Source organism: Bactrocera dorsalis, chromosome 4 (assembly GCF_023373825.1).
Source record: "Bactrocera dorsalis isolate Fly_Bdor chromosome 4, ASM2337382v1, whole genome shotgun sequence".
NCBI classification, from domain to species: domain Eukaryota; kingdom Metazoa; phylum Arthropoda; class Insecta; order Diptera; family Tephritidae; genus Bactrocera; species Bactrocera dorsalis.
In genome coordinates this window covers 24634382-24662080 of record NC_064306.1, presented here as the reverse complement: position 1 = coordinate 24662080, position 27699 = coordinate 24634382, and the positions used below count along the sequence as shown (strand labels likewise).

The 27699-nt window shown below is 36.8% G+C and overlaps 3 protein-coding genes and 2 long non-coding RNA genes across 6 annotated transcripts; 3 read left to right on the top strand and 2 right to left on the bottom strand.

The window, feature by feature from the left end:
• Window positions 1-3368: 3368 nt before the first annotated feature.
• Window positions 3369-3830, bottom strand: LOC125778255 (uncharacterized). Its single transcript, XM_049454965.1, has one exon. The coding sequence runs from the start codon at window positions 3828-3830 to the stop codon at window positions 3369-3371; it is 462 nt and encodes a 153-aa protein (XP_049310922.1).
• A 9345-nt stretch (window positions 3831-13175) lies between these two features.
• On the top strand, window positions 13176-15320 carry LOC105232750 (uncharacterized). The gene is made up of 2 exons (XM_011214569.2): window positions 13176-13263; window positions 14893-15320. The coding sequence occupies exons 1-2, from the start codon at window positions 13176-13178 to the stop codon at window positions 15318-15320; spliced, it is 516 nt and encodes a 171-aa protein (XP_011212871.2).
• Window positions 15321-17477: 2157 nt separating this feature from the next.
• On the bottom strand, window positions 17478-18363 carry LOC125778308 (uncharacterized). Its single transcript, XR_007422622.1, has 3 exons — window positions 18157-18363; window positions 17964-18092; window positions 17478-17881 (listed from the first exon to the last, which is right to left on the bottom strand). It is a non-coding gene; the product is annotated as an uncharacterized LOC125778308 (long non-coding RNA).
• A 165-nt stretch (window positions 18364-18528) lies between these two features.
• LOC125778307 (uncharacterized) lies at window positions 18529-19802 on the top strand. Of its 2 annotated transcripts, none has more exons than XR_007422621.1 (3): window positions 18529-19299; window positions 19361-19537; window positions 19579-19802. It is a non-coding gene; the product is annotated as an uncharacterized LOC125778307 (long non-coding RNA). The 2 variants fall into 2 exon arrangements; XR_007422620.1 differs by having other exon boundaries at window positions 18530-19299; window positions 19598-19802.
• Window positions 19803-21009: 1207 nt separating this feature from the next.
• On the top strand, window positions 21010-22607 carry LOC105232739 (glyoxalase domain-containing protein 4). The gene is made up of 4 exons (XM_011214557.4): window positions 21010-21352; window positions 21453-21502; window positions 21575-21681; window positions 21922-22607. The coding sequence occupies exons 1-4, from the start codon at window positions 21146-21148 to the stop codon at window positions 22530-22532; spliced, it is 975 nt and encodes a 324-aa protein (XP_011212859.2). The 5' UTR covers window positions 21010-21145; the 3' UTR covers window positions 22533-22607.
• Window positions 22608-27699: the final 5092 nt, after the last annotated feature.

The following is a 27699-nucleotide window of genomic DNA, read 5'->3' as shown; positions in this document are numbered from 1 at the left end:
GCAAATATTGCTAAGCGGCTTATAGAGCTCATATACACAAGTGCGTTTTTCGGTATGTGTAAACATGCGGTTTACTCGTGTATGGGCTTGTGCGCGTACCGATCCATGTTCGCGAAAATTTTTGTTTTTTTACGATCGGTGCGCGAATATGTGTCTCGTGTATGGCGTTGTCTGCGCACAGAATTTATTGATCTTTTAAAAAATGAAGTGGCAATTTGGCAAAAGAAAAGTGATAAATATAAAAATAAGAGTGAAAAATAGAAGTTGGAATAATTTATTAACAAAATATAAAAAAATCGACAAAAGGACTACATTAGAAACCGTCAAAAAAAAGTGTAACGGTTTAAGATCTTGTTATAGACGCGAATTGCAAAAACTTCGGAGAAGCGAGAAATCAGGAGCAAGCGCAGAAAATATTTATGTACCAACACTGTGGTACTTTGAAAGCTTGAATTTCCTTATGGGCCAAGAACTCAAATGGAGGGTATTTCGTCGTTGAAGGATTGCGACGAAGAAGAAAGAGTAAGTAAAAAGACAATATGTTGTACATTATAAAGTTTTATTTTGGCATTTTATAGAAATTTATTTTGCAACTCAACGGCTCCAACTGTATTAAAATAGTTACAAAATTTGTTACGAATATTTGCAGAATTTTTATATATTTCCATAGTTCGTCGGCTGCATGCCTACCAAGTGGACACAATCATTGTTTCCATCATTTCTTAAGTAAACAGATGAGTTTGTTTTTATTAAGAAATTATGCAAATAGCAACATGCAAGTGTTATTTTAGTAGATTTTTCGGGATCCAAATTCATAGTTATATGTAAAATTCTGAAACGATTTTCTAAAATTCCAAATGAGTTTTCAACAACACGGCGTGCTCTAGATAATCGATAATTAAATATTTGCTCCTCTAGGTTTCATTAAATTTTCCAAAAGTGGAAATTCGTCATCTCCAACAAGCACATAAGCACAAATATCCTCAGAAAGTGGCAATTTTTCTGGTTGTGGAAGGTTCTGTCCTTCATCATATTTGTATTTAAATTTTGATTGCCCAAATATACCAGAATCAGAAGCTCTTCCATTCATGACGACCTCTACTGCTAAACACTCATAATTTGCGCTGACTATAGCCATCAGCACTATGCTAAATTGTTTTTTGTAATTATAGTAATAAGATCCGGATTTAGCTGGTTTTATTATACTGACGTGCTTTCAATCAATAGCACCTATGCAGTGGTTGTAATTACATTTACTTTCAAATTCGGCTGCAATTATTTTCCATTCCCCGGCATTATTTGGCATCTGAAATTATAAAAATAATTATGTATTTCTTTTTTCTTTCAGGAACCTAACAATAAAAGACAAGATCACAGAAAAGGATTTCTTGAGAAAAGCAGTGAACTTTTTGGATAAATCCGAAAGCAATCCAAAAAAGGATGAAGCGAGCATTTATGGAGAAGCATGGGTTGTAACATATCGGAAATTAAATAAGGAGCAGCAATTGTTTGCTAAAAAATTGATTGACGAAACTTTATTACAAGGCCAACTGGGACACCTAAACATAAAATCATTTATAAATATTGAAAATCCTCGGCCACATTTTTCGCATCATAACTATTAGCTTTACAACCGTTAATCGTCTACTTCGCAATATTCATCACATCCAGCTGTACCAATACAGAGTTCCAAGATTTTAGCGTATAATATACGTTTACAACTATAGTATTAAATACAAAACATTGTACAACAAGGTTTCTGTAAATACAAATGTGTACCTGAACTAACACCACATTTTGATCTCAGTTTTGAATTTTTGTTTGTTTATTTAATATTAATGTATTTTATCTTTTATGTTATGTTATATTTTTTACAAAGTGTCCTTAGAGAATTGACTACTAGTTTATGTATGTATGTATGTATTACTTACTTGAATAAGTAGCTTTAATTGATCAACTATAGCTTCACAGGTCTCTAAAATAATTTTTCCAAGGCATTGGGCTGAAATATTTGTTAAGAATTTTAAATCTTCGTAGGTTTGTCCAGAAGCAAGGAACCTTAATGTTGCAGATAACCTCTCATTTGGCGTAATTGCATCGCGCATTACAGTGTTTTTCTTCTGTATTGCAGGAGTTATTCTGCTTAGAAGCATCCATTCGCAAAAAGTTTATCAAATCTTTTGCACTACTAATTTCCATATCTTTTAACAAATGTACATGAGAGCGATTACTCCTTTTACTCAATCAATCCGCTACCCAAATCCTTTTTTATATATTTCTTTTATTTTTTTTAAGCACATATACATATATTTTTAAGTAACTTTGAAGGTGCAAGTTATTTTCAAATGAAATGAACTGACCCGACCAACTCTCTAAAAAGTTTAATATATACATATGTATGTACATATGTATATAAGAAAGATTAAAACGAAGTTGAGTTGTACTTTAAACAATTAGCTTTATTACTCTTCAAATGACAAATAGTGATTGACTTAGACTAATTTTTCATGTCGTCACCCACGCTTCGAACTCCTATCTCTTAGTATAAGAGACGAAATGTGAGAACCCTGGATGATTACTGTTAAGTATGTATGTACGTGAGATTGATATGTTACTTATACATATATCCCCATACCACTAAAGCTACAACAACCAAATTTACCCAGTTCAAATATTATGAGATCTCCTACATGTGGTGTAAAAATGGATGAACTCGGAAGATAGCCCTAAAAATCAAAAACTAAATACGATATAGACGTTAGAATTTATCTCTAACATGGTATAAGAAGGTTTTTATCAGAGACGGTGTAAAAATTGAATTAAGTGCGCAGCACCGCACATTTTTGAAATCATTTTTCTCGTGACCGACTGTTCGATTTGGACCAAATTTTGTAGGTGACATTCTTCTCATATTCCTATGTCACAGTGTAAAAATGGGCGAAATCCGACAACAACCACACCTACTTCGCATATAGCACAGCTTTGAATTCCTTATAATTTTTTTTACTTTCCAGTACACAAATCAAGAAGTAATTAATATAACGGGATACAACTTATTTAAAGCGACTTTTAACCGAACACATCGGTCACTGTATAGGGTATATAATTGAAATTCAGAGACAATCCTTTCCTGATAATAATATATGTATATATCTGCGTATCAAAAATGGGTTGAATCGGGTCAATACTTCTCTGGGCCCCCATATTCTTACATCCTTAATAAAAATAAAATAATGGGACTCGAAAATTCAAATTTGATACTGTATGGAAATAATTAATGGAAATTTTATTTTATACTAAAGGCTATGAATACTAAAATTATTGGAAATTCATTAGAGTAATGTTATTGGTGAATTGGTTATGAGGATTTAATTTTTATTAATGCGGTTTTTTCTCTTTTGCTGTCTTCTTTTCTTGCGTTGTTGCTTTTTCTTATTTTGACGTCTTTTTTTAGCAGCTTGTTGTTTTCTTCTACGTTTTGCTGCGCGTTTTGCCGCACGTCTTTTTTTGGCTGCAGCGCTGTTGCTTCCAGAAGAGGCTGAGCTTGAAGATTCTGTACTTGAAGATTCTGAATCAGGTGTTAGTGTTGTTGAATTTGCCGCTCGTGTCGTGGTTGTAGAATCAGCTGATTTTGCAGCAGTTGTCTCTTCAGCAGTTTCTGCAGCAGTTGAGTCTTCAGCGGCCTCTGCTTTGACAGTTGCGTCTGCAACAGCTTGAGTTGTTTCATCGGCTTCAGTATCAGATGATTCTGTGACGTCAGCTGCTATTGTGAAGCCAGTTTGAGCCGAAAGGACTAAAAGCCCCAACAAAAGTAAGTATATTGATTTCATATTTCAAATAACCGTATTGCAAGGGTGTACAAGTACGACTATACTTCGATATGCACCTTTTAGGTATTTATAGTGAAATGCTAACCTTGTTTTAAAAGCCATACATATTTGCACATCGGAGAAACACTTGCGTAGAATGTTAAATAAACGACTTCTCGAAATTGTTCAAATAATAGTATTTGCTTCGAGAAGTTTATTTAAAAGCATATCAGAGTTATTATTTGTCTTTATAAATACAACAAATTCGTATACACTTGCAACCTGTTGCTACAGACTTTTGTTCACGTAACGAAAAGTTTAAATCAGATTGAGTGTCGGTCTGTCCGTCCGTTCGTCAGTGCAAGCTGTAACATAATTAAAACCAGAGATAAAGAGATGTTTAACTCCTCTCTCACTGGAAGTGAGAGAACAATTGCTAAACGTCAAAACCACCTAAACTCGAGCAACTGTCAAAGTTTAGGTGGTTTTGACGTTTAGCAATTGGAAGCGAGCGATGGCCAGATTGATATCTTACCAAAAAATATATAAACGGAGGGATTTGTTGCATCGTTCAAGACCACTTATAAAAAATGTAAAACAATGAAAATTAAGTAAATTTGTGATATTTAAAGGTATTTGATGAAACGTTTTGTAATTTGAAGCATCATAGTATTATTTTCAATGGAAAATGAATAAAAAAATTTAATGAATGAGAGCTAACAAGCTTAAGTCCTTGTTTCGGGTATTGAAAGGTCAAAAATCAGTTCTTCTAATATACTTTAAAAAGATTTAAATAGTTTCTCCATATAATAAATAACCACTACATAGTAATTTTTATTCGTACTAAATGTTGGGTGTTTTAATTTAAAATGCCCAAAAATTCTTATTTTGTTCGATCTGGCCACAATGGAAAATGTTATAAAAAACGCTTATTTTGAGGCGCTCTCACACTGGAATAAGTTTAACAACCCTTTATCCCTGATTAAAACTATATTGATGAAACTTGGTACTACTAAACGCCCGATAAATCAATAACCAGAGATAAAGAGATGTCCAACTCTTCTATCACTGGAAGTGAGAGAACAATTGCTAAACGTCAAAACCACCTAAACTTTGACAGTTGACTGGATTGAGGAGGTTTTGACGTTTAGCAATTGGAAACGAGCGATAGCCAGATTGAAATCTTACAAAAAATATGTAAACGGAGGGATTTGTTGCATCGTTCAAGACCACTTATAAAAAATGTTAAACAATGAAAATTAAATAAATTTATGAAATTTAAAGGTATTTGATGAAACGTTTTGTAATGTGATGCATCATAGTATTATTTTAAATGGAAATTTATTAAAAACATTTATTGATTAAGAGCTAAAAAGGTTAAATCCTTTTATTGGGTATTGAAAGTTCAAAAGTTAATTGTTTTAATATACTTTAAAAAGATTTAAATAGTTTCTCCATATGATAAATAACCACTATATAGTAGTTTTTATTCGTACTAAATGTTGGGTGTTTTAATTTAAAATGCCCAAAAATGTTTATTTTGTTCGATCTGGCCATAATGGAAAATGCTATAAAAAACGCTTATTTTGAGGCGCTCTCACACTGGAATAAGTTGGGCATCCCATTATCCTTGTCAATAACTAAATACCCTAGAGACGTTAAAATTTAGAAACGGAATAAAAACTGGATGATGGGCGTGGCATCGCCAACTTTTTGCTAAAATTACATATCTCGAGATCTGACTGACCGAAATTTAGTACGGGATATTTTTTTCAGTGCGAGCATGGGCGAAATCGGATGAAATCTATCTATTTCCCATATAGCGGAACTTTAAATACGATTAATTTCTTTCATTCTCCACTACTCAAATAATGATAATTCCTTTAATGTATGCCTCCTTATGACCAAAAATTGGGTAAGGTGAGCTCAGGCTACTACCGGGGTCACAGCTGGCGGATAGGGGACGGCTTAGGCTAAGTCGGTTAGCTGCGAATAGTAATGCGCAGCCCCCGACCAAGAGCTGCAGGAGTGGAGGGCTTGGCTCAAACGCCTCACGCGGCTAATGAATCTCCCGCGAAGAGGCGAGAAAATGCCGCCTTAAAATAAGCGTCCACAACCCCCACCTGGGTTGCACCGAGGGAGACCCTACCGACGATGAAAAACCCTGGGCAGGAGCTCATCAGAATTGAGGCCAGTAAAATTCTGATTATGGTGTTATGGTTAAGGGCTGGGGAGGGCAGTATTCTGTCATGTCAGTAGATAACGGGTGATTTTTTTGAGGTTAGGATTTTCATGCATTAGTATTTGACAGATCACGTGGGATTTCAGACATGGTGTCAAAGAGAAAGATGCTCAGTATGCTTTGACATTTCATCATGAATAGACTTACTAACGAGCAACGCTTGCAAATCATTGAATTTTATTACCAAAATCAGTGTTCGGTTCGAAATGTGTTTTATCGACAAATTTTGTTCAGCGATGAGGCTCATTTCTGGTTGAATGGCTACGTAAATAAGCAAAATTGCCGCATTTGGGGTGAAGAGCAACCAGAAGCCGTTCAAGAACTGCCCATGCATCCCGAAAAATGCACTGTTTGGTGTGGTTTGTACGCTGGTGGAATCATTGGACCGTATTTTTTCAAAGATGCTGTTGGACGCAACGTTACGGTGAATGGCGATCGCTATCGTTCGATGCTAACAAACTTTTTGTTGCCAAAAATGGAAGAACTGAACTTGGTTGACATGTGGTTTCAACAAGATGGCGCTACATGCCACACAGCTCGCGATTCTATGGCCATTTTGAGGGAAAACTTCGGACAACAATTCATCTCAAGAAATGGACCCGTAAGTTGGCCACCAAGATCATGCGATTTAACGCCTTTAGACTATTTTTTGTGGGGCTACGTCAAGTCTAAAGTCTACAGAAATAAGCCAGCAACTATTCCAGCTTTGGAAGACAACATTTCCGAAGAAATTCGGGCTATTCCGGCCGAAATGCTCGAAAAAGTTGCCCAAAATTGGACTTTCCGAATGGACCACCTAAGACGCAGCCGCGGTCAACATTTAAATGAAATTATCTTCAAAAAGTAAATGTCATGAACCAATCTAACGTTTCAAATAAAGAACCGATGAGATTTTGCAAATTTTATGCGTTTTTTTTTTAAAAAAAGTTATCAAGCTCTTAAAAAATCACCCTTTAGTAGTGCCATCTTACCAAAATGGCTGGAAGGCTAATACTGCTCACACCTCCGTCTCGTTAAAACCATGGCAGGTCTTCTAGTAAGTTCAATGCACATCGCCATAATTTCTTTGGCCGTACAGGTTCAGTTGAGACGAGCTCCTGATTCGCGCCAGAACCTGGCTCTGAACATAGGCTCCCATAAGGACTTGTGTCAACCCTCGCGAGGCCTCCCTGCCTGCATAGATAACCACGAGGTTCATAAAGGGCGACTATTACAGCGTGCGGAGATAGCGGTTTGATGCGGAGGCTTGAAAAATATGAATACACCGCAACAACAACAAACAACCCAACAGAAAGAACAACAAAACAAAAACGGTCAAGAAGAGGAATACGGGATAGTCTTCAAAAGAGGTTGTAGGGTACTTAGATCCCTCATACTCATCACCACTCCAAAACAGCCAGACACAAATGGAGAAAAGACAGGCTGAAGGGAGACTCCGATCACACAAGCAGGAACACAGAACTCGCCGAAATAAGAGTACATCACCCAAATGAGACGAGCAGAAGAGGAACACAGCCAACTCGAAGCGTCGTGCGATAAGCCCTGTGGAGCCGCGAGAAACCGTGCGACCACGACTCGAAAACGACGGCAAAAAGTTTTGCCTGAAAAAGCCAGGAAGATCCACGCAAACGAAGGAACGGTGGAGGAAGCGTCTAAAAACGCAAAAGAGAGGCTGAAATCAAATAATAGGCCTAAACGACAAACAGAGGCCGTGATAATAAAACCAGCAGAAGGAAATAGCTACGCCGAAGTCCTCAAGAATATCCGTAGCAAGGTAGATCTTAAGGATGCAGAGCGGAAGATCAAAGGGATGCGCAAAACAAGAGGCGGGGCCCTATTATTAGAGCCGGAGAAGGGATAGTCCACGAAGGCCAGCTTCTGTGAGGCACTTAAGACCACTCTTAAAGAGACTGCAACTGAAGCCGACCTTAAAACTAAGGTTACCATAGAGATCAGAGACCTTGACTCGCTCACAACAAAAGAGGAAGTAGCTGGGGCTGTCAAAGAAGCGCTAAGGACTCCACCGAAGACTTATCGATTAATATAACAGCTCCTAACACAAGAGAGCAGGTAAGGGCATATATAACGCTGGACCTGGATAGGGCTGATACACTGATGCGACAAGCATGCATCAAAATTGGCTGGGTTATTTGCAGGCTCCGGCTAAAAGAAATTCCCAAAAGGTGCTTCCGCTGCCTTGGATCAGGGCACTTAACCTGGGACTGCAAAGGGCCCGATAGAAGAGGACAAGGTGTTTGCAAAAAAAGGCTCACCAACCCGCTCACAAATTGAAAGCATGACATGAAAACAGAACCACGAAAAAGTCGATCATATCCCGGTCTCCGCAAAATCTACAGTATATAGGAACTACCAAAGCCAAAGATGATGCATAGATGCAGCACCCATCTAGCAGCTCCCCCATAATTGCAAGAAAAACTCTCGAGCACACAATGCTTAATATAACAAGAGCCTGTCAAAAATCAATGCCCAAGGTTTTCCACAGCAAACATAAAGCAGCAGTTTACTGGTGGACTGAAAACATCGCCCAACTCAGACGAACATGCCTCCGCCTTCGCTGATCCTACACGAGATCCAGGCGCAGAGGAGCCGCACCCCAAAAAGCCGAGCAATACAAAGCAGCAAAAAAGGATTTGAAGCACGCCATCGACGACAGAAAAAAGAAAAAATGGCAGGAACTACGGTAGGATGGAAACAGAAACCCCTGGGGGGTCGGGTATAAAATAGTGATGAAGAAACTCGGCGCTCGAGCAAAGCCACCTAACGTAACCGCTGCCAAAATGGATCACATCGTGAACGCACCATTCCTCACACACGAAATAAGGGCTAGTGATCCAGAAATGATCGCGTTGAAGTGTGTGAAACGATGCTTTCTGACTACCAGGGTGTCATGAAATGCATTATAACTGGCGATAAGACTTGGATCTATGCTTACGTCCCCGAAACAACCAATCAATCGAGCAAATATCGTGCCAAAAGAGAGCCGAGACCAAAAAAATCGCGCCAAAGTCGCCCAAAAATCAAGGTCATGTTGACTGTTCTCTTCGATTATCGTGGTGTTGTGCATTATGAATTCCTTCCAACCGGTCAAACAGTCAACAAGGAATATTATTTGAACGTTGTGCGTCGTTTGCGTAACGCTATCCGCCTAAAAAGGCCGGAATTGTGGAAAGACAATTCTTGGTTTTTACACCACGATAATGCACCATCCCATACTGCCCGCGTAATTCATGATCATTTCGCCAAAAACTCAACCCATATCGTTCCGCAACAACCGTATTCACCTGATCTGGCGCCGTGCGACTTCTGGCTGTTCACCAAACTCCGGGGACACCGTTTTTATACGATAAAGGAGATTCAAGCCGCAGCGAAGACGGAACTGAAGGCCATCCCGGAAAGTGACTACAACCAGTGTTTCGAAGATTGGAAAATCCGTTGGCATAAGTGCATTGCATCGGGAGGGGATTACTTTGAAGGGGATGAAATTGATTTGGAAGAATAAATAAAGAATTTTCAAAATAAATACAATTTCACTTTATTTTTTGGGCACATTAACCTCTCTTACAGTGGCGGACAAAAGTCTACATACACCCCCTGTTTTCTTCGATGTGAGAGTACAAAAACTTTTTAGAAAAATGTGTTGATACAGTTTTATTCTAATCTTCTTTCTAATAACAACAAACTTAAAAAATCCGTTAATTAATATAAAACTACAAATTTATGGAATAAAAACTCAAATATTGTGTTGACAAAAGTCTACATACAGTACAAAAATATCTTAGTTCAGTGCGAAAAACTTTACAAAATGCTAGTTATTAAGACGTTTTAGTATTTAGTTGGGTCCCCATTGGCATCTATAACTGCTTGAAGATGCCGTGGCATTGATTCTGCTAAATTTGTCAACGCTGCAGATGTAATGCTGTTCCAAGGTTCCAATATGCGCTCTTAGAGTATAGCAGAGCTAGAAACTTGGTGCTTTCTAATTCTACGCACCAAAATCTCCTAGACATGTTCAATAATATTCATATTTAGACTTTGAGGTGGTGTATTTAATTGCCTTGGAGTATAATAAAGCAACCAGTCCTTACCAATTTGCGCCGCATGCATCGGATCGTTATCTTGTTGAAATATCCAACTGGAACCGAGCCCTAAATTATCCACCAAAGGCTTCAAATTATGTTCCAACAGAGACTTATACTTATAACCGTCCATTTCACCTTCAATAAAGTCCGAATTTCTAACTCCAGAGGCCGCAACAGCTCCCCAAACCATTACGCTGCCGCCACCGAGCTTCACAATTGATACTACGTTCTTCGGTTCAAGCGTGGCGTTAGTTTTCCTTCAAATTTTAGCCCTTTCATCACTACCAAAAAGGGTGAATTTAGAATCATTTGTAAATGAAACTTTTTTCCAAAAATCCATTTCCTTTTCTTTGTGTTTTTTGGCGAACTTTAAACGAAGTTTCTGTTTTTTCTGAAATAAAAGGTTTCTTCCGTGGTGTTCTACTGTGGAATCCGTTATCGTTTAGAGTTTTTTTTTTATTCTTCTTGGTTGGATACTCATTTGTGACGTACTTGCTATGCGTTCGGCTAAATTTGGAGCATTTACATTTGGATTTTGGTCTACTTCGTTGAGAATCAGGCTGACGTCTCTAAGAGATTGTTTTTTTGGGCGTCCACTGCGCGGTTTATTTTCGTTGGAACCATTATTTTTAAAGTTTTTTAGAATTGTCTGTACTGTTGCTCGACTCAAGTTTAAAATTTTAGAAATTTCACCATATGATTTTTTTTCTTTTCTTTCTTTTATCACCAAATTTCTTACATCAATTGATATTTCATTTCGCGGAGCCATTATAGCTATTGAAGGGCTTAAGCCACAACTAAATTCAATAAATATCAAACAATAAACATATTGAAATAAAAGAAAAAGGCTAACGTTACCTTACTGTTAATATTGCAATGTACAAAGTATGGGATTTGAACTGTATGTAGACTTTTGTCAAAGCAATTTTTGAGTTTTTCTTCCATAAATTTGTTGTTTTATGTTAAATAATGAAATTTTTTAGTTAACTGTTATTATAATAAATATTAGAATAAAACTGTATAAATACATTTTTCTAAAAACTTTTTGTACTCTCATATCAATGGAAATAGGGGGTGTATGTAGACTTTTGTCCGCCACTGTATAACGGTTACTGGTCATTATCATCTCATGTCATCCATTTTCATAATATGAGCTAGGAAGACTTGGCCTCAGCGAGTTTGTAGATGGTTCAGTACTGCATGGTAAAACTGAATTTAACGCTTTACTCCGTTTTGTATATACCCTAACGGTGCTTTTTATTAAAATTTATTTTTACTTAGAGAGTTATTTTCATATTTCGAAGTAAACAATTGCCAAAATATTATATTTACTCGCGAATTTTCCTTGAACCGTAAAATTTAGCACACCAAAAATAATATTTCGAAAACTTAATTTCTGTTTGATGTTATTTGTATATACGTAACTGTTTCCTAGTTTTTATTCCGTTATATAAATTAATTGTTTATGTATTTGTATTTAAGTTTTGTGCCAAATTATTTATGAAGATTAAATTGGTTATATACGTACAAATTGTACGTCATACGAGTATATTATATGGATATTTCCGGAATCGAGAACGCAACAATCATAAACTTGTATCTTATAACGTACTGAAAAACAAGTAAAGAAGACTAAGTTCAGATATAACCGAACATTATATACTATGGCAATTCGCAAAGATCAAAAACGGGGAAATACCTTCAGGTGTTGCAAAAGTTTATATTAAACAATTACGGAAGAAAGAACGCGTTATGAATTTTCTTAAGATATCTCAGTTCATGACCGGTTTGGCTCAAGGGCATAATACTATCGGGAAAAGAATATCTCTAAGCTTCAACTTCCGGGTGACTTTATATTTATATGAAAATGAACTGATAACAGTGTATCTAAGTGCCTAAAATCATACTATTCATGCTATGTAGTATACATATACATATGTACATATGTACATATCTATATTTCCGATCCTCTGGTTGATGTATTGCAACTTAAGGTATTTCCCTGGCTTTGATTTTTGCAAGTTGCAAAAGTACAAAATATTCCGTTGCACTTAGACCTTCCTTACTTGTTGTTAACAATATTGTAACATCTCTACAGTGGTACTTCTATAAGGGTCATGTGCATAAATTTAAAGAGGTTTGGAATACAATCACGATTATACCTTTGAATGATATCATACGTCCCGCAAAGCTTATAGAAGATTTGCATTTTTTAGTATACATTTTTATGTATCGCGAGCACAATATACTATACACAAGGTGCGTTCCAAAGTTTGAATCTAGCGCCCCTGGCCTATATGTATATGTCGACTAGTGCGTTAGAATCTATTATCTTTATCGATTATCCAGTGAGAATTTCAAGCTATTTCATCGATTGGAAGTAAAGTTATTGCGTTTTAAGTGTCAGTATGTTTGTGTTATCGATGCGAAAATGAGCTTCGAACGAAGAGATAACATTAATTTTTGTTTTAAAATTGATAAAAATTTTACCCAAACCTTTCAATTGATGAAACAAGTTTTGCCCTTTTTGACCTTTTTAATTATGTCCTTCGAATGTTGGATTTTGACCGAACATTTGGGTTTACGAAAGGTGTGTGCATGGTTTGTTCCGCATAAATTGACTGATGACCAATAATTGCGCAGAATCCAACATTCGAAGGTCACCTTGTGACCGATTATTTGACCAAAAATCTCATTTTAACCATTAACCACTCTCCGTATTCACCTGATATGGCACCGTGAGACTTCTTCCTTTTTGGAAAAATGCAATTGCCCAAGAAAGGAAAGCGTTATGCAGACGTAGAGACATTCAAAAGGCTTGCACCACTCGTTCGACATTCTTTTGGATCGTGTAAAAAGCTTTATTGAAGCAGAATAAGAATAAAATGCCGAAAAAATCATTTTTTCTGTTTTTTTTTTATAAAGTCCTGTTTACTTTGGAACGCACCTTGTACATTAGAGAGAAATAGATTTTAGGGTTAAAATCAGTTTCCTTTTGAGACATCAAATTGGCTGAAGCTCTATATGCCGAATGAATTTCCGATAATAACTCAGATAATAATAGCATCTGTACAAGCAGAACTGAACACAAGCGGTTTGGGACCATTTACAGGTATTTTTGTCGAAAGGTGAATGGCAAATTTAGGATTCCGAAGAATTGTCATTTCTAACAAAATTAATTGAGCAAAAACGTGCTCTGAAACATTTCGTTCGTACGTCTTTCAAACCGATATGGTGATAAGGATGACAATAAGATACTGAAAACTATTTTTGTGAACCGCTTACATGAATTTTTTTGCACAGTTACAGTCGTTTAGAAGTCGTGCAGTTTAGTACACAGTATGTTGGGGCTAAAGTTTAATTTATATATAATATATCGGTTATATGCAAACTTCTAGCATATACGCAATTATTTCGATGTAAACAAAATATTGCATAATAGCAAGTAAGCAAGGGCTGAGTTCGCGTGCAACTTTTAACTTGTAAGAATCAAAGTAGGGGAAATACCTTATGTTGTAAAATGCTAACCAAAGGATCGGAAACTAAGCAATTATATACATACTTACATATATGTATATATAAATATATACTATATACAACTCATCCACTGACCGACATATTCGGCATAGAGTTTGTTAGAAAAACAGAAATCATTATATGTGGTACCGACCCATACCTTCACTATTATCATGCCACATACTAAATAATGTTCCCTGTGTTTCATTAAGATGCCTTACGTACAATCAGCATTTACATGGAGTGAAGTCAGCCGATGGTTCGAAAGTCCTAATATTAGTTATTTTCAATTCGATTCACAGATATATTATCAGGAAGGAATTCTCTCTGAATTTAAATGGTATATTCGATATTTTCGATCAAAAGTCCAAATATTCGGTGCCTAGGGGTTTGAACAGTTTTGGCTGGATTTTGGCAATTTTTGATCAATTGATTATTTTCGCACTATGACAAAGGATTATGAGACGAATGTTACATACTAAATTTCGTTCAAATTGGGTAGCCGGGTACCGAGATATTTGATTTCACCGAAAAGTGGGCGGTGTCACGTCCTTCGTCCAATTTTTACTCTGACTCCTATAAAGACTTCTTATACAACTTTTTCAAAATTAAAATCTCGTGCGCGAAATTACAGAATCAGTATATTTACAGTACATACATATATATGGATGTTATATTTAGTGATTAGTTACGACACTGTATAGGTTTTTGGTTAATGGCGTTTTGTGGGCATGACAGTGGTCCGATTACGGCCATCTACGAACTCATAATTTTTTTGTGCTAAGGAATCCGCATACCAAGTTTTATCAATATAGCTTTACTCATGTTACAGCTTGCACTGTTAGACGGACGGGCGGACAGACAGTCAATCGGATTTCACCTTTTCGATACGTACAACCGTTAGAGAAAAAAACTGTGCAGCAACAGGTTGCAAGAGTATACAAATTTGTTGTATTTATAAAGGCAAATAAAAACTCTGATATGCTTTTAAATAAACTTCACCAAGCAAATACTATTATTTGAACAATTACGGAAAGTTGTTTATTTAACATTCTACGCATGTGTTTCTCGGATGTGCAAATATGTATGGCTGTTAAAACTAGGTTAGCATTTCACTATAAATACCTATAAGGTACATATCGAAGTATAGTCGTACTTGTACACCCCTGCAATACGGTTATTTAAAATATGAAATCAATATACTTACTTTTGTTGGGGCTTTTAGTCCTTTCGGCTCAAACTGGCTTCACAATAGCAGCTGACGTCACAGAATCATCTGATAGTGAAGCCGAGGAAACAACTCAGGCTGTTGCAGACGCAACTGCCAACGCAGAAGCCGCTGAAGACTCAACTGATGCAGAATCCGCTGAAGACACAACTGCTGCAGAATCCGCCGAAGACACAACAGATGCAGAATCTGCTGATTCTGATTCTGCCGACTCGACACCCGCGGCAGAATCTTCAAACTCAGCATCTTCTGGAAGCAGCAGTGCTGCAGCCAAAAAGAGACGTGCCGCGAAACGCGCAGCAAAGCGTAGAAGAAAACAACAAGCTGCTAAAAAAAGACGTCAAAATAAGAAAAAGCAACAACGCAAAAAAAGAAGACAGCAAAAGAAAAAAAACCGCATTAATATAAAAAATAAAACTTCATAATCAATTCACCAATAACATTACCATAATGAAATCCAATAATTTTAGTATTCACAACTTTTAGTTTTAAATAAAGTGCCCTTTAATTATGTGCTTACAATATCAAATTTTTCGAATCTAATTATTTATTTTATTATTATTAAGGGTGTAAGAGTTGATTCCAAAAAATGGTTCGTTCATTCAGATAATTCCATTTTTTTTTAATTATCAATGCATTAACGAAATTGTGGTTGTTGCTGTAGATTTGGTAGAAGGCGCTTGTTTGCCAAAATTATAACTTCGGGTGGGAAATTGAGCGGATTTGCTCAATTCCTCAGCAGGAACGATGAAGACGGTATTACAAATGATTATTTTTCGAGTTGATGTTTGCCGACGATTACGTTCGATGGAATCAGTGGTGCGATGAAGGTCTTCTTTGTGATTTTTATCTACCAATTAGGTCTTTGCTAAAGTTAGCAAAGGTATAGTTGTCCCCCAAAAATAAAGTTTGAGGGTTTCTGGATGGTAATGATTAAGTAAGTAAGGGCCTGGCCCTTTAGCTGTTTCGCCATCACCACAGGATTACCACGAAACAGCGTGTGATTTATTGTAAATTTAGAACCTCACTCTTGGTTTTTTGACACAATTTTCAAGACGTAATTAGTTTACCTGTCTTTTTCATGAGTTATAAAAATCTTTAGATGGTGCGATAAACATAAACATTCTCGCTGGGTAGCTTGCGATAATTATACTAATAGCAGAAAGGTGGCGGGAATAGCTTGATTAGTATGGGGAGCGCCATCTAGTGTTGATTAGTGTTACGATATTTATGATGCTTTCCTGAGCATCCAGCTCTCAAGATATAATTCATAATTATAATTTAAAAAATGGATGGAAATTTAAAAATTAATTATTAATATATAATAATTATATAAATAATTAATAAAATAATTTACGCCATTGGAGATTAACATTTTTTTATAATATTTAATAATAACATTTTTTTACCGACAAGAAAACTAAAAGTTATAGTCTTGATGTTTTTTATTTGTATAAGATTAATAATATAATTTTAAACAAAAGTGGCGTTGTTTTGCCAGGGAACAGATCCATTAGTAGAATTAACATAGTCTGTTAGCCCTGACAGACGGGCAAAATTAATGCGCCTTAAGCAACGCTAATGCGAATTGAAATTTTATGGTGACAGACGTCACGCTTGTGCATTTGGACAGCTGATAGTGAAATTTGTTTCTTTATTAAGTGAAATAAAAATGAATAAGATAAATTATTAAAAGAAATTTTGGAAATTTTGGAAAAATCAATATAAATTTAACGAAAAAATTTGTTTATTATTATCTACGTTAAAAGATAATAGAGTGAAATTAATAGCATTAATTGGTTGTAATGCGGAAAAAGTGTGCAAAAAAGTTAAGAATATTGGAAAAGTTGATAGCAAAAGTGCGACATCTGTCAATAAATAGCAAAAATCGGCCATTTTTGAGCAGTGTTGCCTACTAAAATTTAGTCAAATCAACCAAATGCACGGAATTCTTGTGCATTACAAACTTGCATTGACATGGGTCAAATGCGCAAATAAATGTAAATTAAGCCCGCTAATGCATATTAGCGCTGTCGTCTGTCAGGGCTATTAGAACTTCTCATAATATTAGAGTCGCCTTCACTTCCATAAGCACCTATATCCAAATAGGTATATTTATAATTTGCATCACAGGTTGCCAGCATCACAATTTAATGTAACCCCTATAAATCCAAAAGTTTAAAATTTGAATTACTTTTTGGTACACCTAAGGCACATAATGTCATCTTACTTTGTAGTTATAAAATATACTTCCGTTTTTTGGAGGTGCTTTTATACTTACATATTTGTTTTCCGTCAATGGCGCCAACACAATTGGAAAAATTTCACTGGTTTTCAAAACCATTAGCTATTTCTACCAAATTTGGTTCCGTCCAATCGGGCACTTCACTTTTATATATACGGTACATAGTACTTCACAAATATCTTTCTCGATTCTGCCAAAATGTTGTTTGCTGATACGATGGCAAGAAGCTAAGTGACGTTACAAATCCCCCGAAGCTAGGTATCTGTAAGGATAATTTACAAAAAAAACATAACAGAACACGCTTAGAAAGACACTTTCGCAAGAATGTACATATAAAGCATACTCCAGCCCCACTGCCAATTTGGCTTTGATTGGAATAAAATCTTTTGGCCTGCTGTTGCGTTTCGGAAGTAGATGCGGCTCCATCATCTCATAAAGTTCATCAATAACTATTGGTGGTATGCTAAAGTTTTTAACGAATAAATCTGGTGAATTTCGCAAGGCTTCGAAGTCGGATATGAACCTTCCCTTTTCGTTTCGTTCCTTAAGGTATGACTTCTCCACCCTACAAGACGGGTAGCTGTTAGCAAACGTGTAAGCGAATTGTTGTTGTTCACTTTTGCATTCGTTAAAATATTTGTTACTTTTGTTCAGAGAGTGGGAAAAAAGTAACACATAGCTATTTGATGTTCAATGGTTATCTCGCTCTAACCAATGGCAAATATCGCATGCTGCCTTGTTCTAACAGAATACACACATTTGTTAGCAAATCTCTTCACAGTATGTTACGGGTAACAAATTATTTTGTTAGCGCTTAGCTTACCCATGTGTTATGGATAACAAAAAGTATTTGCAATATCTCGCATTCTTACGCTCTGTTTTTTGGAATTCAGCATCCATCTCCACGGCAGCTATCATGTCACCACAATTCAAGGTATTCATTAAATTCATCCTACAATTAGTTAAAATCATTATTATGAAATATAGTTCATTTTGAAATTTAATGTAAAACTTACGAATCTTCATCCATTTGCCTTAAATGGCAATACAAATATTTACGTGTTTATTTCCTTTGTTTATTTTCTCTTGTTTGTTTTCACTTGCTCTTCTAATGTGGATCATTCCCATTGCGTTAACAGCTGTCAAAATTACTTGACTTCAGCTCAAGGAATAATGATTTTATTTTCTTGTGCAATTACTTAAGAGCTGGATACGGACCTTTATTTGTGAACTATGAAGCAAGGCGAGGAAAGTTTCATATAAATCTTGTGCTCCGTGAATGTCATGATATAAAAACTCCGAAAGTGGCAGCTCTGTATTGGTCATTGATCAGCTGATAGAATTCTTATATATGTATGTATTAAGTTTTTTTTATTATTTTGCTCTGAATCACGGTAGAGAAGGAGTAAAGAAAGTATCAGCTGATGTTATGTAAACAAAGGCACAGCTGAGAGGTGCCACTGTAGAAACGCCAAGTGTAGTCCGGGGTTGAGTTTCTATTTGAATCCAAGATGGCCGACTTTTAACCGGAAAATGGTTGCATTGTGTTATTTTCTTATAATTTATGTAAAAGTTGTCCCAAAAATATTGGTTATATGTAAAAGTTTAATATATTTTCAAAAGAAAATCGTTTTATTTTAATATATATTCTTAAAGATGAGAACAATATGAGCAAATACATGAAAAATTAAGTTTTTTATTTATGCCTCTTTTTAACTGTGGTAAGTCAATAAATGTTCACCACAGAAAAATGTTACGAACAAATAAGCAACCATGCCGAATAGTGGGGTCTAGATTATGCTCATTCACAGCCATATTTATATTTTTGCCATCGTAACGAAGGTTTTTGCAAAGACAATTTGTTTTAGTTTATTTCATGGTTAAATCCTTTGCGATGGTTTATTTAGTTATTTTAATCTATAAAAAGTGTTTACAATTTTCATGGGACGATAAACATCAGATCGGCTGCGATTTTATTCCAATAAAAGTACGAAATAACCAAACATGGCCACGTTAATATTGCTGCGTAATGGGTCTGGTGCTGTTACAATTTTATGATTTAAGAGATAGTCAAATGTAGTTATCAAATTAGTTGGCCGTGAATTCGAGACAAAATTTTAAATTCAATGGCGTTCTCGTGTAAGAGATCGCATTGCTAGGTAAGCTAAAATTAAACTTTATATCAAAAGATTTACCATGTATTTTTTAAATTCTTTATAGAATCAGCAAAGGAGCTGGTGTAGAACGCTAGTCCCAAACCAATGAGCTTTGTGCTTGAGGGTGGAAGCAACTTTTTGAAGAGCAAATACTACGGTGAGCACATTCGGATGTTGCATAACCTATTGTAAATTGCGCTTAGAATCCCGGTACTGCTGGTCAGGTTTATCAGGCTGTTGGGTAGGTTTTGAGCAAAATTGAATTTACATACTTTCTAATAGCTAAACACCCACCTTGCAGGCCAAAGCGTTACCATTTGAGCGAATTAAGTGACTGGTTTCATCGTGTTATGCGCAAAGATGAAAAATGGTGGGGATACCGTCATTGAGACATGTGTTGTGATCCTACCTTCTTATTGAAAGCCAAGTTCACGAATGTATTACCGATGTCGTTCCCTCCAACATACCGTGGTTGAAGAATTTTGGTGTACAATCAATGGAAGAGCAAGTACCATGAGAATTATGACCATATCGTGCTGCGCAATATTATGATGCCGAATTGGGGAGTGGGGGGAACCAGCTCCACCAAAACCGATAGAACATCGGGATGAACTACGCAAATAATAAACAACACTCATCAAATGAAAGTTGGCAGCGTTGGTGACTAAGCAGCAATTTGAAAAAGAAACATTTGCATCTACGCGAATTACAATTCGTCTTTACATCTAGTGAACTATGGTCGATTATGAATGGTGTGGAAGTTGATATTTAAACTTAAAAAAACAAATAAATGTAATTTGGCTAATAATGAGCCGCTATTAAAAGTTAAGGAATTTAAGTTGTATTTTTAATTGGGCCAAACAAGTTATTATCGATTTGAATAACTTCAAACGGAATATATTTCGAACAATCATTTATTTTTTTAAATACTATTGCGGTATCGCTACTGAGCATGGCAAAATAGTGTTGCGTGAGCTAATTTAAACTACTTTTTACTACTTTTTACTACTGATATTGCAAATTCAAAAAATAATTTCTTTAAGAATCCTTTTTATTTAAAAACTTAGCTTCGAACTAAAAAATAGTGTGGCAAATCTGTTGGGATAATCAAACACTCCATTTGGGAATGAGTAGGATTCCTGATCGCCGGCGTATAGCTAAATTCTGACATTTAAAACGTGTACGTAGTTTGTGATTACAAAATTTTATAATTAAAATATAGAAAACATGGCTATTATAATTATCTCTTGATTTATCTTACAATAAAAAATGTGTTTTACTGTTCAGACGAATTGTTATGGTACGTAATATAAAATTTTTCACAATAGTTATCTCTTATGGTCCACTCATTATCAAATATAATTTCCATTTTGTCCATGAATAAGTTAACTAAAACGCTTAAAAATATATAGCATATTTATCTATATCATGAAGGTATAATTAATTTTTGTTATAACAGCTAAAATCTTTACTCTATAACAAAAATTGAAAATAGTATTTATAAATGTACAAATATAGTACTATAAATTTATAATTTAATATTATAGCATTTTCGCTTTCTGCAACCCGTTTTAACCTCTCGCCACCCTTATTCACCAGAGGTGGCCACGATGTTGTTGTTGTAAAAGTACACTTGAGGGGTAGCTTAAGTACTGTGAATGGCTCTTTTTCTATGGTGAATGGGACTTTCCCTACTCCTCTATACCATGCTCTGAATTTCTTGGTAAATAAAATCTAAAACGTCACGACATCAAGTTGTTTTTGTATTTCAGTTAATAAAACCGGTTTCTTGTTGATTAGTTTACTAAAGCGTATATAAGATAAATATATATAATCTTTCCAAGTGTCGATGTCTTGCATTTTATTGTCGACAATCAGATTGGGACGTCGCTCGCTGCCGATAATCGCAAAGCGTTCAATTTTATTTAATCGTAATTATTCTTATAAAACTGATATGGCGAATATTGAAATCCCGGGTCGCACGCTTCACTATGTGCTCAAGATTGGAAATCGTGGAAAAAATGCATATTTCTTTCGAGATATACTCGGGATGAAGGTACTGAAAGTTGCTTTACTACATATTATGTTTTGTTTTTGAACTACCTAGCCATGTGAGTTTCGTATGTTTTTAATAATTTAAATGCAATTGTTTTAAGGTGCTTCGACATGAAGAATTTAAAGAAGGCTGTGAAGCGCAATGTAATGGGTGAGAACAGCAATTAGTAATTATAATAAATATATGTTAATATTATGTAAATCTGTATCAACATTTATATAGACCTTACGACAACCGGTGGAGTAAAACTATGATTGGCTATGGACCAGAATCCTCTCATTTCGTAATTGAACTCACTTACAATTATGGTGTAAAAGAATACGAATTGGGTAAATACATTCATTAAATAGAACGTAGTTTACAGCAGATAATTGTTTAGTTTGTAGTGAATGTATCCATATACATAGCATGCTTGCATAGTACGATTATATTATTCGTGTACAAGTTTCAAGAGTTACGTATTATTTTTCTAATACGCTTCTAGAAATTTACAATCGTTTTATTCATTGTGTAAATTTTTATATATCTATATAGAAATTATATATGTTAAAATGTGTATTCATTTATAGGTAATGACTTCGGTGGTATCACCATTAAGTCTAAAGAGACTATTGAACGAGCGCGATCTCAAAACTATCCCATTTTACAGGAAGAAGGTTTACATGTATTAACATCGCCTGATGGTTATAAATTCTATATAATTGAAGAGCCTCAACCTCAAGAAACAGATCCTGTAATGAGCGTCACTCTGCACTCAAGCAATTTGGCGGCATCTAAAACGTATTGGCATGAATTATTAAAAATGAAAGTGGAGGTCGAAGATTCTAGTGCAATAACACTGTTTTATGGCGAAAATCAAGCGCGATTAACTTTGAAAAAATTAACAGATCCTATCAATCGGGCTAAAGCATATGGTCGCATTGCATTTGCCGTACCGTTAAATGTTCAACCTGCAATTGATGCGATTATTAAGCAAGCGAACGGCACTATATTGACCCCTCTAATTACCCTTGACACACCGGGAAAGGCGACGGTGCGTGTTATCATCTTAGCGGATCCAGACGGACACGAAATATGTTTTGTTGACGAGGAAGGTTTTTCGGAATTGTCAAAAGTGGAAGAAGATGGTGATAAGAATCTTACCAAATTTATTCAGAAAGATCCCTTCCAAGAGAAATAATAAATTATTAACTCTTAATATGTAATTCGAATTTAGCTACAAAATAATATGTAATAAAATTACACTAAAATTTAATACAGTTATTATTACTTAAAATACAAACTTCGTTTATGATTGCGAAAATGGAAAAAGCTTCGAGTATTTAATTTTATGACAAGACGATATGAGAAACAGAAAACTTCCACACTGTTGCTATTTTTAATCGTAGTAAATATGTACTATATATTGTTTACTATGTATATCTCTGTATAGCTCAACGATAGTTCGAATTCAAAATACGCATAACTCTGCCTGTATATGTATATTTTTATACTCTTGCAACACATGGCTACAGAGTATAGTAGTTTTGTTTACCTACTTAAACCAAGAGATATATATTATATAAGGTTATAATCAAAAACTGTTGAAATCATCCAAAACTGTTCAAATACCGGAAATGTGGACTTCAGAATCTATAGTTGACTTTTGACCGAAAATATCGGTAAATGTATGTGATTAAAATTCAGAGACAATCCTCTCATAATAGTGTCTCTGTATATTAAAAATGGGTTGAATCGGGCCAACACTTCTCCAAGACCCCATATACCTAATATACATATTTTCGAATTTCCTGCTGACTTTATACCCCATACAAGTATATCGGTCAATATGAGTTATTCCAATGAAAATGAGTGAGTATGTTTTACTCATAACAGATTATTTGTGTGCCTAAAATATAACTTAAATCGTTGCCTTAGCCTTCCTTTATTTGTTTTGCAATTAATTCTGGAAAACGAAATATTGGAACGCGTCAAACGCTGTAGATGGAGTACATAAAAATACCAAAACAGTAAAAATAACGTCAGTTTGCGAATCACTTCAATTATTAAAAGATATGAGATATCGGTAGCACGATTTAACGACAAATTAATTGTCATTGTCTGAAGATAAGCTATTTTTAAATACAAGCTATAAGGAAGGGTAAGGCTCTGGCGGAACCAGACAAGAAACAACTGTCTCTAACTCTTATAATTAACCTTCTTTGAATAAGTATGCTAAATTTGATAAGTGACGTATGCTTTGTCCAAGTTGGCCTTCCAAGTAGTTCGCCGAAATAAAAACTTTTACTTAATTTTGCAACCTCCAATGTTTGACCGCTTGTTTGTTTTTTCACAAATTTGCTAGTTAGAATTTAAATCTAAATGATTTAGAACACAATTTTTGTATAATTAAAAAGCGTTCCTTACATTTTTTCTTCAAATCAAGCGAGCAGACTCATTGTGTGCTACACTCAGACGCAACAATTAACACGTAGAATGATAAGAGTACTCATAATTTCTAAGAACTCTTATCATTGATACATGCAGAAGTACCAATGAACGTATGCCCAAGATATAACAAGCACTTTTAATTAAGTAGCAACTTTTTTTTTAATAAATAATTAGTATAGACAAGTACGGAAGCCTTTGAAAGTGGGGAGAAGCGTGTTTGAACTTTTAAAGGTTAAGAGTGGGTTATCTAGCAAAACTGTTGGACTCCTATAGGAAAAGGTTATGGCAATGTTGTAATGGCAAAAAAAAAATTAATTTTCACTCAAAAAATCTATAGTCATCTTAATCGTGTCTCTACTTTCTAATGATATAAAAAACATATACATTACTATGGTAAACTTTCTCAGAAAACGCAACAACAGAGCCCATTAAACGATACAATACTGTATTTACTATTTACTTTACTCTTGCAATAGGGGGATGAAATAAAACTAGTAAGAAAGGGCTAAATTCGGGTGCAACCAAACATTTTATACTCTTGCAACATGCAGGATTCAATATAATACTATACTCTATATAACTCATACACTGACCAACAAATTCGGCATAAGATTTGTTAGAGAAACGAAAATCCTTATGCGTAGCATAAATATGAAAGTTGGGATAGTATCGATAGTAAAAATGTTTCCTGGATTTCATTAAGGTACCTCAAATGCAATCACCGATCTCAAAGCAAAGTGAGCCGGATGTTCTAAAATCTTGATATTAGTTATAAGAGGGCTAGGTTAAGTTTTTGCCATTTTTAATCTATTATAGGCACAAAGATACACTGTTATTAGTAACACACGCTTCCTCAATTTTATTAAGATAACTAAAATATTGCCCGTTATATACTGTGCAAAGTTACCCGCAAGTTCAAAAATTTGTAAATTGGAAGTGGGAGCTAAAGGAAGTGTTCATATGATTAAGACCATTTTTGACACACAGATTTACTATTCTTCTTCTTCTTAATTGGCGTAGACACCGCTTATGCGATTATAGCCGAGTTAATAACCGCGCGCCAGTCGTTTCTTCTTTTCGCAACGTGGCGCCAATTGGATATTCCAAGCGAAGCCAGGTCCTTCTTCACTTGGTCCTTCCAACGGAGTGGAGGTCTTCCTCTTCCTCTGCTTCCCGCGGCGGGTACTGCGTCGAATACTTTCAGAGCTGGAGTGTTTTCGTCCATCCGGACAACATGACCTAGCCAGCGTAGCCGCTGTCTTTTAATTCGCTGAACTATGTCAATGTCGTCGTATAGCTCATCGTTCCTATTCGCCGTGGCCCACGCACAAAGGACCATAAATCTTTCGCAGAACTTTTCTCTCGAAAACTCGCAACGTCGACTCATCTGTTGTTGACATCGTCCAGGCCTCTGCACCATAAAGCAGGACGGGAATTATGAGTGACTTATAGAGTTTGGTTTTTGTTTGTCGGGAGAGGACTTTGCTTCTCAATTGCCTACTTAGTCCGAAGTAGCACCTGTTGGCAAGAGTTATCCTGCGTTGGATTTCTAGGCTGACATTGTTGGTGGTGTTTACGCTGGTTCCAAGATAGACGAAATTATCTACAACTTCAAAGTTATGACTGTCAACAGTGACGTGAGTGCCAAGTCGCGAGTGCGACGACTGTTTGTTTGATGACAGGAGATATTTCGTCTTGTCCTCGTTCACTGCCAGACCCATTTCTTTTGCTTCCTTGTCCAGTCTGGAGAAAGCAGAACTAACGGCGCGGGTGTTAAGGCCGATGATATCAATATCATCCGCATACGCCAGCAGTTGTACACTCTTATAGAAGATGGTACCTTCTCTGTTGAGTTCTGCAGCTCGAACTATTTTCTCCAGAAGCAGGTTGAAAAAGTCGCACGATAGGGAATCGCCTTGTCTGAAACCTCGTTTGGTATCGAACGGCTCGGAGAGGTCCTTCCCGATCCTGACGGAGCTTTTCGTGTTGCTCAACGTCAGTTTACACAGCCGTATTAGTTTTGCGGGGATACCAAATTCAGACATCGCGGCATAAAGGCAGCTCCTTTTCGTGCTGTCGAAAGCAGCTTTGAAATCGACGAATAGGTGGTGAGTGTCGATTCTCCTTTCACGGGTCTTTTCCAAGATTTGGCGCATGGTGAATATCTGGTCGGTTGTTGATTTACCAGGTCTGAAGCCACACTGATAAGGTCCAATCAGTTTGTTGACGGTGGGCTTTAATCTCTCACACAGTACGCTCGACAGAACCTTATATGCGATATTGAGGAGGCTTATCCCACGGTAGTTGGCGCAGATTGTGGGGTCTCCTTTTTTATGGATTGGGCAGAGCACACTTAGATTCCAATCGTTGGGCATGCTTTCGTCCGACCATATTTTACAAAGAAGTTGATGCATGCTCCTTATCAGTTCTTCGCCGCCGTGTTTGAATAGCTCGGCCGGCAATCCATCGGCCCCTGCCGCTTTGTTGTTTTTCAGACGGGCAATTGCTATTCGAACTTCTTCATGATCGGGCAATGGAACGTCTGCTCCATCGTCATCGATTGGGGTATCGGGTTCGCCTTCTCCTGGTGTTGTGCGTTCACTGCCATTCAGCAGGCTGGAGAAGTGTTCCCTCCATAATTTAAGTATGCTCTGGGCATCGGTGGCTAGATCACCTTGGGGGGTTCTACAGGAGTATGCTCCGGTCTTGAAACCTTCTGTAAGCGAGCATTACCCCTGTCGGCCAGCTTGTCAAGCTGCTCGTACTCACGCATTTCGGCCTCTTTCTTCTTCTGTCTGCAAATGCGTCTCGCTTCCCTCTTCAACTCTCGGTATCTATCCCATCCCGCACGTGTTGTGGTCGATCGTAACGTTGCGAGGTAGGCAGCCTGTTTTCTCTCCGCTGCGACACGGCACTCTTCGTCGTACCAGCTGTTCTTTTGCACTTTCCGAAAACCAATGGTTTCGGTTGCAGCTGTACGTAAGGAGTTTGAAATGCCGTCCCACAGTTCCCTTATACCGAGTTGTTGACGAGTGCTCTCAGAGAGCAGGAGTGCAAGCCGAGTAGAGAATCGTTCGGCTGTCTGTTGTGATTGCAGCTTCTCGACGTCGAACCTTCCTTGTGTTTGTTGGCGTGCGTTTTTTGCTGCACAGAGGCGGGTGCGAATCTTAGCTGCAACAAGATAGTGGTCCGAGTCGATGTTAGGACCTCGGAGCGCACGCACATCTAAAACACTGGAGACGTGTCTTCCGTCTATCACAACATGATCGATCTGGTTGGTAGTTTTTCGATCCGGAGACAGCCAGGTAGCTTGATGGATCTTCTTATGCTGGAATCTAGTACTACAGATAACCATATTTCGGGCCCCGGCGAAGTCGATCAGCCTCAACCCATTTGGGGAAGTTTCCTCGTGGAGGCTGAATTTACCGACCGTAGTACCAAAGATAGCTTCTTTGCCCACCCTGGCGTTGAAGTCGCCAAGCACGATTTTTACATCGTGACGGGGGCATCTCACATAAGTGCGCTCCAAGCACTCATAAAAAGCATCTTTGGTCACATCGTCCTTCTCTTCCGTCGGGGCGTGGGCGCAAATCAGCGATATGTTGAAGAACCTCGCTTTGATGCGGATTGTGGCTAGACGTTCATTCACCGCAGTGAATGATAGTACTCGGCGACGGAGTCTCTCTCCCACCACGAATCCCACACCAAACTTGCGCTCCTTTATATGGCCACTGTAGTAAATGTCACAAGGACCTACACGTCTCTGTCCTTGTCCCGTCCATCGCATTTCTTGGACGGTGGTGATGTCAGCCTTTGTTTTCACGAGGACATCAACCAGCTGGGCAGTGGCACCTTCCCAGTTAAGGGACCGGACATTCCAGGTGCATGCCCTCAATTCGTAGTCCTTATTTCGTTTG

Coding starts and splice junctions, on each gene's coding strand:
- LOC105232739 (XM_011214557.4), top strand. CDS start 21,146: ATGTCTTGCATTTTATTGTCGACAATCAGATTGGGACGTCGCTCGCTG. Junction 21,503..21,574: donor TGTGAAGCGCAATGTAATGG/GTGAGAACAGCA, acceptor ACATTTATATAG/ACCTTACGACAACCGGTGGA. Junction 21,682..21,921: donor TGTAAAAGAATACGAATTGG/GTAAATACATTC, acceptor ATTCATTTATAG/GTAATGACTTCGGTGGTATC.
- LOC125778255 (XM_049454965.1), bottom strand. CDS start 3,830: ATGAAATCAATATACTTACTTTTGTTGGGGCTTTTAGTCCTTTCGGCT.
- LOC105232750 (XM_011214569.2), top strand. CDS start 13,176: ATGCCGAATGAATTTCCGATAATAACTCAGATAATAATAGCATCTGTA. Junction 13,264..14,892: donor CGGTTTGGGACCATTTACAG/GTATTTTTGTCG, acceptor TGGGGCTTTTAG/TCCTTTCGGCTCAAACTGGC.